At 39.7% G+C, this 15,341-nt stretch overlaps 1 protein-coding gene across 13 annotated transcripts in view; it reads right to left on the bottom strand.

Moving 5' to 3' along the window:
- Positions 1 to 15,341, bottom strand: part of SPECC1L (sperm antigen with calponin homology and coiled-coil domains 1 like) — a 114,403-nt gene that overhangs the window by 57,862 nt on the left and 41,200 nt on the right. For 11 of the 13 annotated variants that reach the window (XM_073312791.1, XM_073312790.1, XM_073312799.1 and 8 more), the window contains 4 exons: positions 11,594 to 11,667; positions 10,759 to 10,934; positions 6,072 to 6,235; positions 3,487 to 3,581 (listed from right to left, as the gene is read on the bottom strand). In XM_073312791.1, coding sequence (XP_073168892.1) covers positions 3,487 to 3,581; positions 6,072 to 6,235; positions 10,759 to 10,934; positions 11,594 to 11,667 — 509 coding nt within the window. Of the gene's footprint in view, positions 1 to 3,486; positions 3,582 to 6,071; positions 6,236 to 10,758; positions 10,935 to 11,593; positions 11,668 to 15,341 lie in introns of those variants that run through there. The other 2 variants (XM_073312798.1, XM_073312802.1) reach the window with 2 other exon arrangements.

The following is a 15,341-nucleotide window of genomic DNA, read 5'->3' as shown; positions in this document are numbered from 1 at the left end:
GGGGTGAAACACCATGCTGAGCTACACTTGCCGATGTCACTCATCAGCACAGAGCAGGAAAATGCATGTAAGACTTGAATGTTGCAGTCGAGTCAAAAGTAATTTAAAATAGTAGATTAAACATAACCCAGTTTGCTCAGCAAAGTTAAATATGACACTGGCATTTAAGCGCAATGTTGGTGACATCCTCCTACTGAAGTGACACTGAAGTACAGACAGACACCTCTTTTGCTAAAGTGTTTTGCAACATAGATATGCACTGTTAAACAGCTGCTCTACTCCACCACCATGTTGACTGCATTATAGTGGAGGGCATAACAAATCCTAGATATGCTGCAGTTACGACTATACTTTGTAATCCTTATAGGTGCATAAAGTAAGATTAAAAATATTAAACAAAATGTTTAATATTCACACATTAGATTTGCTAGAGATGCCTGACACACAAGATAGTTTGAGTGCTGATAAAATGGATCAAATCACAGAAACCAGCCTACCAGTAGTCTAGGGAACTGAGATCAGCAGAAGAAGGAAAAGAGGAGAAATACCTGTCTCAACAGCCAGGACTGGAGTGAAGAGAGAATTCAAGTAAGAACAAAAGAGACACCTTAATGCTTTCCTTTTCTGAACTGGAAGAGAGTAGCAAGATTTGCATTGAAAATATTAAACAGCAACATGCTATAATTGGGCTGTGATGTTCTATCACACCATGATACTGACTTGGATCATCAAGGGAGGTTAAAGGAGGTGTTATGCCTACGTTTGCATCTGGTCTTAAATGGAGATGGGTCTCACTCCAAAACCTGGTTTTGACAGTCTGTCTATCTTACAAGAATACCAGGATGGGAATAAATGGGATTTGTGTTGGCATACAGATTGTCATACTGACCCAGAGTCACTACTTGATCAGACAAGTGCTACCACAAAGAAACTGAGTCAGCAAGGGTATGTATGTCTACCCTGCCACATACAGCATGCTTCCCATAGCACATAGATATGGGCTAGCTCTGCTCAGGCTAGTGCAATAAAAACAGCAGCATGGGCAGTGACTCAGGCTAGGCACCCGAGGATGAACCAGGGGGTCTGGCACAATTGTGCTCAGGCAGCTAGCCCAAGCTACTGCTTGTGCCACTGCAGCCACATCAATGTCTTTAGTATGCTAGCTAAAGATTAGACTTGTTCTAAAGGATTTCAGTACTCGTGCAGTGGACAACCCTTCCAGCTTAACTCAGATCTCATGGCCACAATGACAAACTTGGAACTGTCCCAGGCTGTCACACTCTTAAATCTTGATTCCCAATGTAACTAGAGAAGGAATAATGAACAGAATATTAACGCTGACATCATTGGCAGGGGAGACTTGATAGAAGACAAATTCTAAGAAGTAGGCTGAACTGAATTATTTAGTGCCTTCAAGGGGAAGACAGTAGAAATCAATGTGGTAACATGATGGAAATTCTCTGGGCCTCATTATATCATTCCTTCACTATAAATGGCTGCTTAGATATAATACAACATAAATAAGGTCAACACAGAAAAGTCTCTCTGCATAGTCACACACATTCAGTAAAACCACTTATTTTCAAAAGAAATTAGAGGGAAAGTTGCTGTGTTACACTATTATATTCCTTTTTCAGGGAGTTACTTCCATTCCAGAGAACATCCCACTTCTGACATTCTGCTTGTGCACCAGAAGTGCAATTCAAGATTCAAATTATGGCAGACAGAGAACCTCAAATGAAAAGTAGCAGGCATCATGTGCTAGCTCCCCACTAGTTTAAGATGTTATTTTGGTTACAAAGAACTGAAGTTCATGGTTAATTTATGAATAAATAAAGCAAATAAGCCTCAGGCTACTGCGAAAAGCCTTTGGTGTTGCCAAACCTCTAGTCTAGCCTTTCAGAGTGTGAGATTAAGCATGCTCTTTTCATGAGCAAAGAAAAAAATATAAAGGCAGATCAATGCCGACTGAACCCCCAGCTGATACAAAGCTAGTCAGACCCAGCTGTCTTCTGAAAAACACTGTCACTGCTGACTGAACCACAGAAAGCAACAAATTTTCTGATTAAAACATCTAATTTCTCCACTTTTGTTTTGAAGCTATAACTGTTCATCTTATGAATTGAGTCTCAGTGTGAAGGGATATGACTTATCAATATCTGCACTATAAAATGCTGCCATACTTGGACAACAGGTTTCAAACATTATTCCTTCACTGCCACAAGCCAGGGTTCAAAAAGGTGCTTCCTCTCACAACAACGATTGTAAAATTGTGCCACCACGTATTACAATAAATTGGCAGCATTTCTGGCCTCCAATACTCTGAATCTAATAGAAGAACTACTGATAAGTGAGCATACACTGTCACTGAAGGAAATGAGCACTGCCAGTTCCTTAAAATGCTTCATCCTGCCAACAACCACTACCTTTACTCTTATCTGTTCTGAGCCCAACCCTGCTGGCTTTCGTCCACGTCCACACATCATCCTGATACTGAGAAAACAAAACAGCGGTGTCTAGGTTCATAGAAAGCAAGACTGAGCAATATTCTCAGTATACTGATAACTATGCAATCCTGTGATACTTAATGTTCTCCCCTAGCAGTTGACCAAAGGGGTGGGAGGCTGGAAAGGGGACAGAGAACTTAGCGTACATCAACACGTTGAACGTAACTCTCTGGATCCCTATATAATGAATTAAAATGCCAATTTATGACTTCATCTCTCTAATACAGGTCCTATAGTGAGGCCCACAACACTGATAAATTTGTATCAAAGGCTGATGACCAATCCCACACAGATGCATGACCTCTATCGCCCAAAGGAGACAGAGGACTGAAAACTGACAGACGAGTTCAGGAAGACTGAAGTTAGTCTTCCATATTACAAGAATATCAATTCTCAGTAGCACAGGAATAGTTAGTATCTGACTACAGAACTGTCTTTTTCAGTGTTTCTTACTGAAACCCCTCCCCCCCGCCCGAAAACCACCACCACCACACTCTACAAGTTACACATGCATTAAACAAATCTTTGGTAATTTTTCTAGTACTCCAGTTGGTTAAAGATGTCACATAACCAAACAGTACATGCAATAAGATGTTCCTTCATTAGAATATACCCCAACAGAAAATATTGCTTAAAGGGTAGTCAGAAGTGTGTCTCCATGGGAAGCAAAGTTGGCCCTGACAACATCCTTGGAAATGGGGAGGGAAGAGGGACAGACTGCCTCTGTATCAACAGTAAAATATGGGGGAGAGGTTGTTTCACCCTAACATAACTGGGCTTTAAGGGCAATAATTTTTTTCAAGTGCCCTTAGGCTGTATCAGTTCCTTTGTCCAACTCTACATTTAGAAACTATTTTACCTCAGGCAATATTTTAATACTGTTGCCCACAAAGTCAATCAGCGTCTGTATAATACCATCACCTCCTTTTGCATGATTTCTTTGACAAACAAAGGATGAAATACCATCACATGCACTTACCTGCATAGGAGACACTGCAGCGGCTGGGGGTGTTTTCATGGGGCTTGGACTGAGAGGAGTGCGAGGAATTGTGGCTGTAGCAGGACTTGGAACTACTGGAAAAATAAAAAGGAAGCTATCCCAAATGCAACATGGTTTTCAGTCAAATGGAGAAGTGGCCATATAGCCACATGTCAAGACAACTGTTTAAGGGCAGAACCTGACAAGTGTTTTGTTTGCTCATATTGTGCAGTGCTCATTTTTTGGAAAGCAACTTCGAAAGTTTCAAAAATGCTCAGAGTACCACGTTGGTCACCTCCTAACATGAGCCTGCACTACATCAAAAAACAGAAACCATATAAAACTATTTACAGTATCCAGCTGTTCACAAAAAAAATATTCTCCCCCCTACTTAACTGGAAGTTTTATATACCAAAAGTGGCTTTGGTTTTCTGATTTAGAGGGTTACATGCTTTGTTGCATCTCTTGGCAGTGTACATTGCACATACCAGGGGCTCCTTACTTTCCTCCCTTTCCCACACAAACTGCCTGTGTGACATGCACCCATCCATCTTTATGTCAGGGACTCCCTGCAACCAGCCATCCCCACCTTCATGACAGAGGCTCTAACTCACATTCACCCATGCTAGGGTCCTCCATTTCCCACTCATTAATCTCTCCGCCACATTTCAGGGGGTTGGAGTATCCCCCAGGACATCCTCCCCACATACCATCACCCCCATTTCCCCACTCAAGCCAGGGGCTGTGTGCCCCCTCATTCCCTCCTAACCCCCATATCAGGGCCTCCCCTTTTTCACCACAGGGAACCCTATTTCCTCTTCCACATGGTAGGAGCTCTGTGAACACCCCCATTCCACCCACCATGCCACCATTCTAATTTCCTTTCTTTCTGTTCTGGAGAAGCATTCAGGGTGTCAGCATTTTCACACTATATTGGGAAGAATGGTAGAGCTAAGATAAGGGGTACTGTTATGCTGGAAGATGTTAATGGCTGCCACCAACAAGTTATTTGATCTATAGACAATCACAGAGGTAGTTGTAGTTGCTGGGTCTGCTAATCAGATGCAAGGAACTGAGAGTCCCCTTCATCTCCCCGCTCCAAGTTTTCCAAATTTCAGATAGAAGTGCCATCAAAGTGTGTGTAAACCTCATTTTGCTCAGCCAGTCAGCTGATTCCCTAATTGCATGACTAGCAAATGATGTAAAATTTCTTACCAGGAGGATAGTTTTTATTTTGATATAATTTGTCTGAGCAATCGGATCCTTATCCAAAGCCACAGATGAGCAAGTTTTCTGCTGATTCACTCATGTTACTTCCTCCTTTTACTAGAATTTTTTGCATAATTATCATCAGCAAAAACACTAACAGCCCTCAAATTAGAACGGAGGAGGTTGAAAGCGACAAAGACAAATACTAACAGGGAGAACACAGATGTAAAAATATGACAATCTACAGAATCTCCATATGATTTATAGATTATACTGAATCATATGACAGGTCTTCAGGTGGTGAGCATAAAAATGGGATGCCATTTATATTACGGCTGCTTATATCACTCTGGTAGCACTAAGGGACCTTAAAGTGTATGTAAATGTAATTCAAATGTAATTTACACCCACATTAAGGCCCCTTTGTACTACGAGAGCAATTTAAAGCTGTTTTAATGTAAATGAGACTAAGGGCTTGTCTACAAATTGGGGTAATGTGCTCTACGGGGGATACAATTTCTAAAGCACACTAATGTGTTGTACGTTAATTGGTCTGTGTAGATCCTACTGGTGCTTACTGAAGGTTCCCTAGTACGATTTAATGTAATGCTGTTTCAAGCACTGGTATAGTGCACTAGGAAACTTTTAGTACACACCAGCAGGATCTACACAGACTAAATAAGGTACAATGCATTAGTGTGCTTTGGACATCACAATCCCAGAAAATGCATTATTTCACCATGTAGATAAGCCCTAAATTTGTATAACAACTCTTCAGAAACAGGACCTTAAAGTCAGGCTCTAAATCTACAGGTCCCATTTCCTAAAGTGCCGAGTGCCCAATAGTTCCCGCTGAGGTAAATGGGAGAAGGAGGGTCAGCACTTTTCTGACAGGCACTAAAATATGGATTTTAGGAGCTCAGGCATTTTTTGAAAAACTTGGTGCTAGTCATAATATAGCTTCTAGGATGCTCATTTGGGGGCATGTATTAATGTCAGTGTCTTAATGGGAATACTGAATATATCCTTCAGCTGGGGACACAGCTGAGTGTACAATTGGTATTATATTCCTGTTGAGTGAGTGCTGAATCACAAAGCCTCTAGTGTCCAAATCACTAGGTAAGTGACAGTGAGGAATAGAGAACATTTAACCCCTGGGGTTGGGGAGAGAAGAGGAAGAGAAAGGATAATTCTTTAACAGTAACGTACCCCAGTAATGCAATTTATTGTACGTGGGTTTGTTTCAGACAGCACCTGTAGGTTGCTATTGTAGTTTCATGCAGCTGCATTTTGAATCAGCCAGATCAGAAGTATACATGTCAACATACATAAACCTCTAACTTTGTACAGCTACTACACTGACTAGAAATAATTACCTTGTGAGGCACTGTCGAAGGATTTGATTAGTGTTTTTACGGTGGGAGTTGGCTCCGAGGAAGTGGAGGACCTCCGACTCAGCCCCATTCCTTGTCTCAGAGCTGCCAAATCCCTCTCTACAGCATTCATGTAATTGTATACTCGGCCACGTTCCTCTTCCTGCCTGTAAACAAAAGCTAGGCCATCTTAGACACATCAGAAAAATTTTTTCTTTATGTCAAAAGGCTTAAATGTAAACACAGGAATTGAGCTCATAACTCTACTCATTATATTAACCTACTTTGCTATTTATTGTAATTTAGGTTTAAATTAACAGCCTTAGATACCAGTCAATTTCTTTAATATCTGTCAACAAGAGACCCTAAGTGAACTGAAAGGCTCTCAAATTTTGGGTCTTATGTTTTCTAGTGAGTTAAACTTCAAATTTGCCATAGATTAAAAACTAATCTGCTGAAATCATCAAAATAAGCCTTTACAATTATTTCTGAAGGGGGCAAACTTTTTTTATGCCTGCATAAGTAAAGAAGGCTCAACTCTTTTTTGGGGGGAGGGGAATGTGGTGGCACCGGTAGGGTGGGAGAGGGAAAAATGTATTTTTGAAGTTCAGCTTTGAATTGAGACTGAACTCTAGTTGCAACCCAAAGGACACTAAAATTTAGAATGGAAGGGCCCTTTCAACCTAAGTTTATGTTGGTTATGACATTCACTGGCACTCTGATGGAAAAACCGTCATTCTGTCTGGAGAAAGTCCCCTCGCGCCCCGGGATCTGAGATGTCATTCATTGCCTCAGTTTCAGATCAAATACCATGCTAACTAAATTTTTCAACAGCTATACCATTTCTCTTCTTCTGGAATCTTACAACAAGTTTTTAAAGAATCATTTTCAGCTACTTTTGAATTCTTTGTTCTTAGGAAACCAATGACCAGTATATTATTTTACCTCCATCTGCAAGTAATATGGATTTAGAAAGCACTTCTGGAATCAGTATCAGAACAAACCAAGCAACAGGCTTCTGACATCCCAAAGTGCGACTACCGCATAAAAGGCTTATTTTCAAGTTGACATTTGGTAAATGATTCTGTTACATTGTTAACACAGATTCCAAGGAAAAATGACTTCTAGCTGATTTGCAGGCAGTACATTTATTGTTCCAATATATTTTACCCACCAGGGTAGTGAATTGATACTGCAAGTCAAGCCTTAGCTTCAACAAGGGGATTCAAACAACTCACAATTAGTCTGATTAATTTCAACATAACAGATTTTCTAGATCTAGATGCCAGATCCCTATAATGCAAAGCATAAATTGCAAACTTCCTATTTTGAAAATGCAAAGATTAGGTTAGAAATTCCTATCAAAAGTGGGTGCTATAACATTATGACTTAAGGCATTAATCTCTCTAAACTCCTGGTATGAGTATCTTCTAGGCCAATAGTAATCAGGAGTTTTACTACCTGACAGCCTATTCAAATGGGTAGCTTCACTTCAGATTAATCTGCTTTACCCTCACCATCCAGGTCAACTCTTATTTTCAATTATATCCTCCTCCAGTCTGCTCTCTGCATTTCACATATGCAGCCTGTGCAAAATTCCACTGCAAAAATAATCTCACCCCACTCTGGTGTTCAAAGATTTATATCTGTATTTACAAAGTGTTTATCAGTGTTAACTTACATGGCTCTTTATAGAAGGTTTTAATAATGGGAACATGTATACATGTCACAAACATCATAACTGTAACTGCCGAGTCTCCAGTCTGAATCAAAAGGACCAAATAGCCATGGAGACCAAACTATTCTTTAATTCCTAGAGAGGACTAGTGGTCAGGGCTCAGGTAGATTGGCAGGACAGGGGAAAACATGAATTGTGTCTGAGCTGTATGAGCTATGGATTCATTGAAGACTGAATTTTGTGCTTTTTTGAAAGATGCCCTACTGATGTAATTAGGATCACTGAAAAATCACTACTACAAAAAACCCTCCACAACCAGTTGATTATGAGGCAAAGGCTTATTATTGAAGAAAGTTGACATCAACTGCAGAAAATCCAAGTTGCCGGTTTTCCAAAGTGCTATAAGCATAATTTAATTTTAGGTAAGAAGCATACTGTATCGGCTTCTGTTCAATATATAGGAAAGTCCCTTTTAAAGGTGAGGCTTTTAGTGATTGGTTTCTCATTCTATTTTTTAAAGAGCACACTGCTAGAAGTTCATGGAATGAGCTACACAGTAATATTAACAGATTATTTTCTGATGGTATTTTGGGGAAAAAATTAAATTACTGCAGTAATTAAGTGTTGCAGTAGCAACTACAGGCACCACTGTGCTAGTCACTGTATAAAGTCAGCAAAAAGACTATCCCCTGCTTCAAAGAAACTAAGCATTACGTATCTGACTGGACAAACTCCTTTCCTTTGAAACTGACTGATCATAGTCATTTGTAAAACTCTAGCCCCAAAGAAATCAAGGCCATAATTAGAAATCAAATACCAGATACGAGAATGCCCAGGTTTAAGTAGGTTGTATGCCTTCTAATATTCCAAGAGAAATTGGTTCACATTACCAGTCTATGTAGATTATCTAGAAGTAACCATCTCTTGTAGAACTCCTAGGGATTTCTGTCTCAATTCAAGCTACAACAGATCACAAGTGAGAATCTAACATCTTTTATCTGAGTAGCTTAGCTGTCAAGAATCAAACCCTCCCTTCTCCATGGTAAGATAATCTTGTGTTTTGCTCCCCTCTAGAGGGCCTGACAGCTACACAAAATATACAGTGGAGTCGCATCTTACGCGGGGATTAGATTCTAAAGTCAGTGCGTAAGGCAAAAATCGCCTATAGTAAAAATTACCCTTGAAAATCCCTTAAATCTCCCATAAAGTACAGTATACACTCCATCACATTAAGATTGGTATCAGCATCCATAGCGCTATGTATCCATAAGCCTCGTGTACGTGGCCTTGAAACAGCGTATCACGCCTTGGTCAAGAGGTTGGAGGTGGTATTGGGGCAGGGAGAAAGACAACTTCAACGTAGTTATGCACAAACCGGAGTGCCGCAGGGTGGCCAGGAGCATTGTCTACGATCAGCAACACTTTAAAGTCAAGTCCTTTCTCTTCGAGGTACCGCTCAACCTCTGGAATGAAACACTTGTGGAACCACTCCAGAAATAATTCTGCCATCACCCAAGACTTTTTATTTAATTGCCAGAACACAGGCAGGAAATTTTTGTTTTTGCCTTTTAGGGCACGGGGATTTGCAGCCCTGTACAGCAAGCCCGGCTTTATTAAATGCCCAGCCGCATTGCCACAAAACACAGTCACACGGTCTTTAGCTGCTTTGAAGCCAGGGGCTTGTCTTTTTGATTTCAAAGCGTTAGTGCGGTTGAGCATTTTTTTCCAGAAAAGCCCAGTCTCGTCAGCATTAAAAACTTGTTCCAGAAGATAGCCCTTTTCTTCTGTGATTTTCTTTAATTGTTCGGGGGTAGGCTTTTCCTGCCTCTTCATTGGCAGATGCAGCTTCACCGGTAGTTTGCATGTTTTTGAGGTTGAAGCAGTTCCTAAAACTGTTAAGCCAACCTTGGCTGGCTTTGAATTCCTTCTAATCAGAAGGCTGTCCCTCTTCGGCAGGAGGTTTGAACAGGGCATAGAGGCTGAGAGCCTTTTCTCGCAAAGTGTTGCCATCGATAGGCACACGTTTACAGTTCATGTCTTCCAGCCATAAGTTTAATGCCTTTTCAGTGTTCACAAACACACACCTGGCTCATCACCTTAGCAGTTATTGGAGCATTTGATGCCACGGCTTGACGAATTTCTCTCTCTTGAATCTTGATGGCATGGATGCTAGATTCGTTGCGGCCATATTTATGTGCCGCACTGGACACGGACATACTGTCTCTCAGTAAGTCCAACACAGCCAGTTTTTCTCCAGCATTGGAACAGATCGCTGTTTCTTCGGTTGGGCACCAGATGAAGTAGTTGGCTTGCGTTTAGGGGCCATGTTTTATGAAAAATACGTTCAGTATCTTTAAACACTAGAATCACACTCAGCGCGACGAGATGCTCACAGTATGAGAGGCACGCGGGAACTGAGACTGACGAGGGAACAGCAGATTCACATCTCCCATCTCACGCTCTCTCTGGGGCATATGCTCATTGAGTGGAATGGTGGGCGGAATTGCCTGCACTATTTACAGGTATCTTATTTTTCCTTTTTTTTTTTTCCCCCCCGAACGCATATAGTTGAATCCACGTAAGTTAAATGCACGTATGATGCGACTCACCTATACTTGCAACAGCACAGAAGAGACATTCGTTGCTTGCTTTCCATGCCCTACTCGGGAAGTTAAACCCAAGTCATCAACTCTTATTTGTGACTAAAAACAGACTAATGACTTTCCTTTTTGTGTGCGCGTGAAAATGCCAAAACAGGTACATTTCCTCCACTGCAGAAAATTAAGAGGCCACCTATGAAAAAAAACCCTCTCTCTTACAGGTTTGCCCATTCTTTCAAAATTGTTCCTAGAAGCATGCAGAGAGATCTTAGGCTGAAATGATCTTGCCTCAAAATGTCAGTCTAGCTCTGTGAGTTTCCATGAGTCTCAACAGTGACAGTTAAGAAATCAGTTAACATCTCTAATTGTGTAAAAGCAAAAAAAATACATAACTCAGTTTTCATCAACATACTTGCGTGACTTTATTTCTTCCAGCTCTTTAGTGAGCTTCTCATTTTTCTCCTGAGACTCATGCAGTCTACGCTTTAGGTCTCCTATCTCCTCTTGGGCCTCAGATTTGATATCGTTTGCTATGACCACTGCTGTCTGTAGATCAGCTTGGAACTGACGCCATTCTGCGGACTCCTCCTATAAATAACCAAAACTGTAAACAGCAGCAACTAGGAGTTTGAAATCAAAGAATTATGCTGATGCAAAGTTCCACTGAACTCTCAGAGTGGAAGATTTAAGTGGGTGGTAAAAGTACTCATATTTGACAGTCCAAAAGCAAAACACTAAAGTTACAAATCTTAAATATGAAGATAATTTAATCAGTAATCAGCTTTGGGGTTTTGGAGCAGGAGAATTGGGGAGGTCCTAAAATTTCCTTTTATCTACAAAAAGGAAAGATAGTGAATTCTTTAACCGTTTAGTAAATTTATCCCAAGATGAAGTATTTAACTTCATCCTTGAGCTGATGCCCCTCTCCCCAAAATTATTCAAACTGCTTTTAAACACAGTAATATTCACTTCCCCCCCATTAGTACGTCTGTCATGTGCTTTGTCTTTGGTCAACACCATTAATACCCAGTAAGACCAGTTTCTACCTGTACATATTGAAATCCTATGTACACTATTACACAGCTTTGAAACATTTCTGGTATATTTTTAGAGCAGTATGCAGGGAAGGACAGGCAGACTGTACTATATATGTTTATTGCTGGATGATGTCTCATGTACCACTCTTACGGTGTCCCCCCACCTCTTTTAGTGTTCCGTTGCACACTGGGTTGTAGGTGTTAACCTACCCGCAGCCTCCTGTGAAGAGTCTTTATTTCTCTTTCCATGTCATGCTTTTGGTCCTGAAGTTTTTTAACTGTATCTGGAAAGATAAGTCAAATCCACTTTAAGATAACACCTTACTCAGTGATTTGTCTATGAAAGAGCAACTGAAGCCACTTGTGCATTTTTAAGACTTCCTCATGAAAACATTTTTCATAAGTATAATTTAAAAATAGTTTATTATATAATTATTAATGAATGTCTAAGCATGAAGTTATTTAACAAAGCGCACACTCCTGAAAGTGGGAAATTAGTGTAAACTAACTTGATGAGTATTAGGGTTCCAGTCTCTGCCTTACCATGAACATTAAAAACAAACAAACAAAAAAATAATCACTAAAATGTTACCTGCAAGGTAAGCACAGTGACATGGGAGGATGCTGAATAAAGGTTTTGATGTCAGCAATGTTTAAAATGGGCTGGGATTTTCCCATTTAAAAATAAAAATAAAAGCTGGGTTACCACACCTACGGATTCACACTTCACTTCCCTGCTCGAAGACAGCTGCCATCAGGAATGATTCCCTTCCTTGTTATTTCAACAGGAATAAGATTCCTATTCTAGCCCTCAAAAAGCTCCAATTCTTGTGTATCACAGCACGGTTTGAGATAAGCTGTATTTAAAGCATGAGGGGTAAACATTACAGTATATTCAATGAGATCATAATATGGAAGTAAGATGTTCACTTAAATAGGTCAGCAGCTACACAAAGGGTATGCAGTTTGACCACTACCAACTCCTAATCTGGCGTCTGACAGACTGACTACTGTGATTGTTATTCATTTGTTGCTTTATTCAATGCACAAGAGAACAGCATGATTGATTATTCCATTCCTATAATTGAATAACTGATGAAGATGCATGTGGAATACATTTCTCATTCAGTACCACTTCACTAATCCTTGAGTCTTAGGGGCATTCTATTTCTATGGTTCTGTATGCATATGTAAAATGTAAAGATGCAGGGCCTCTCCATTTGTAGGGCCAACTGTGATAAATTATATTTTTTAGTTCAGGTTCAATATACCAGGAGCAGCTGTGAGCAAATATCTTCTGTGTCTACTGGCAGCGCTTTTCTCACCTGAAGGCTGCAGGTAGCCAACGTATTAAGCTGCTTAAAATCCAAGACCTTGGCATACACTACAGAGCAGTAGGCACATGCTTTCTGATTATTCAAACATCTACTGTACATTAATTTAAACAACTAAATTGACAGAAGGTAAAATTGTGTGGTTCTTGTTCTGTTGCGAAACTGAACTTCCCTAAGTGCTTATCAGTTACAATTAGTTTCAGGGATAATTATGCAACATCGGATTATTTTTAGAACCTGAAATTTAACAATGCTCTTGCTTGTTTCCCCACTTTTTCAAAATTGAGCCCTATATTTTGGCACCCAAAACAATCCCCTTGGTCTGTAGGTGGAGAGCTGTCTTCTAGCATTACAAGACATTTTAAAAACAGCGTATGGTAGACTAAATCAAAATGCTAAGCAAAACCACACACTTATTCACAAAAAGATATTCCATTTCACATGATTTAAACTGGATACTAATTTGGAGACACTATTTGAGCAAAGACAGATTGATCTATAGTTCTTCTGAAGGCTGACAATTTTGGATTCATCAGCTTTGTTATGCCAATAGTCCTAACTACAGCCCCTTTTAATGCCACAGCTAATTTCTTTGTAAGAATGACATAAGCCCTTAAGTGGCTTGAAAAACAGTATTTCAGGCTTGGAAAAGTTCAAATACTTCAAACCAGACATTTTCCTACATATATAGCTATCTTACAGGACTACATATTCTAAGATGCACATTTAGCTGACCTTTTAGCATTGGATGTGGTAAGCTAATTAGCAGTGAGGGTGACTCAATCACATGGTGCCATGTTGCTTAAGCTACAAAAAACGGAAACTTTTGCTAGTCTTAGTACAAAAGGAGGAATTAGCATGGATATTTTTTTTATAAGGCTGAAGCTAACATGCAAGGTTGCCTGTTTTAGTGACAAAGTACAACTGAAGAATTCGAGAACAGGATTTTCAAGATTACTTAAAATGTACAATTTCTTCAGTACTGAAAGTTGCCTACTGAGGGAGCCAGCAAGCCCTACCAAGCTCCCCACACTTGTTTGGAGCAGATTCCAGGAGTGTGGAACTCCAGTGGGGGGGCCAATTTTTTTTTTTTTTTTTTTTAGACAATTCAAGGGAAATGGGTTTATTTTTTAAAAACTATTGATTTTTTTACTCCTAATAATGAGTCATAATTTGTCTAAAAATAAACAAAAAATAGAAAAATAATCACCACAAACCAGAAAACCTAAATGTGCCCTAGAGTTAAAGACTGGGTAATGCCATTGTTTTGAGCTGTTTGTGAGATATGCGACACACCATTAAATTTTAGTACATTTGTGCTTTGAAGTTCAAAACAATGGCCTGAATATTCTCCAGCTACTATAAACAGTGCAGAACATTAAGTGTTCAGTTTTTTTAAACTCTATCAAGGGTTTAAAAAAACTACCTGAAAGTGGGTTCCAAAGCGGATGGATCTAGACTGTTCTCAGTAGTAGCAGATGACAGAACAAGGAGTAATGGTCTCAAGTTGCAGTGGGGGAGGTTTAGGTTGCATATTAGGAAAAACTTTTTCACTAGGAGGGTGGTGAAACACTGGAATACGTTACCTAGGGAAGTGGTGGAATCTCCTTCCTTAGAAGTTTTTAATGTCAGGCTTAACAAAGCCCTGGCTGGGATGATTTAGTTGGGGATTGGTCCTGCTTTGAGCAGGGGGTTGAACGAGATGACCTCCTGAGGTCCCTTCCAACCCTGATATTCTATGATTCTACGGGAGAAGAACATAGAATTGCCAACACCCAAGAATTCAAAAGTCATGAATGAACACCCTAAAAAGTCATGCAATTTAAAAAAAAAGAAAATCATGGTTTTCTGTACTCCCCTTAGCCATCCCAAATGCGTGTGCATCACTTAAATACATAAAATATACAGGCACCAACTTCCCTGTGTACCTACTCTGGGTTAACCCCTTTCTGTCCCCATCTACTATCCAGAGCCCTCCATGACCCCCAACAAGCTCCAGGGTTTGTGAGAGTGAGGCTGCTGCTGCCGCCAAGCTCAAAAAGAGAGACTACTGCAGTATAGCGACCTCATGATAATGCAGGCAGCGGCTATAGCTTCCAGAGGTAGAACAGGGAAACCAGAGTTCTATCACTCAAACTTCCTGAGTTGCCTGTGTTTTTTGCTACGTGAGATGGTTATTTTTATTTTTAATTACTTGCTTTAATAAATAAATAAATATTTAAGTCAGTTGTACAAGGATATGATGTAACTGGAAATTAAGTGCTATTGCAATTTTAGATTACAATTTGTAATGAACTAGGTTATAGATGCTGGGTTTTAAATTGACTTATTTCAGTGTTAGAGTATTTCACTTGAATTTTATAAAACTGTGGAAGATAAAGAATATTAAAAAAAATACTTAATTGTATTTTTATCTATAACCTTTTATAAATCCAAATTGGCACCAAAACTGTCACTATAAAACAAAAGTTTTTTAATGTTAACACCCAATCTGATTAATTTCAATACATTAATACATTTCAAATTTGTTAAAAACGTTACAGTGTTAAGACATCCATATTCTTTCATAATACATCATTTTAAACAAATTACAATCTGTGAACAATCACAATTCAGTTACCACT

Source organism: Lepidochelys kempii, chromosome 15 (assembly GCF_965140265.1).
Source record: "Lepidochelys kempii isolate rLepKem1 chromosome 15, rLepKem1.hap2, whole genome shotgun sequence".
NCBI lineage: Eukaryota > Metazoa > Chordata > Testudines > Cheloniidae > Lepidochelys > Lepidochelys kempii.
The sequence above is the reverse complement of the archived record's forward strand: the minus strand, read 5'-3'. Positions and strand labels throughout refer to the sequence as shown.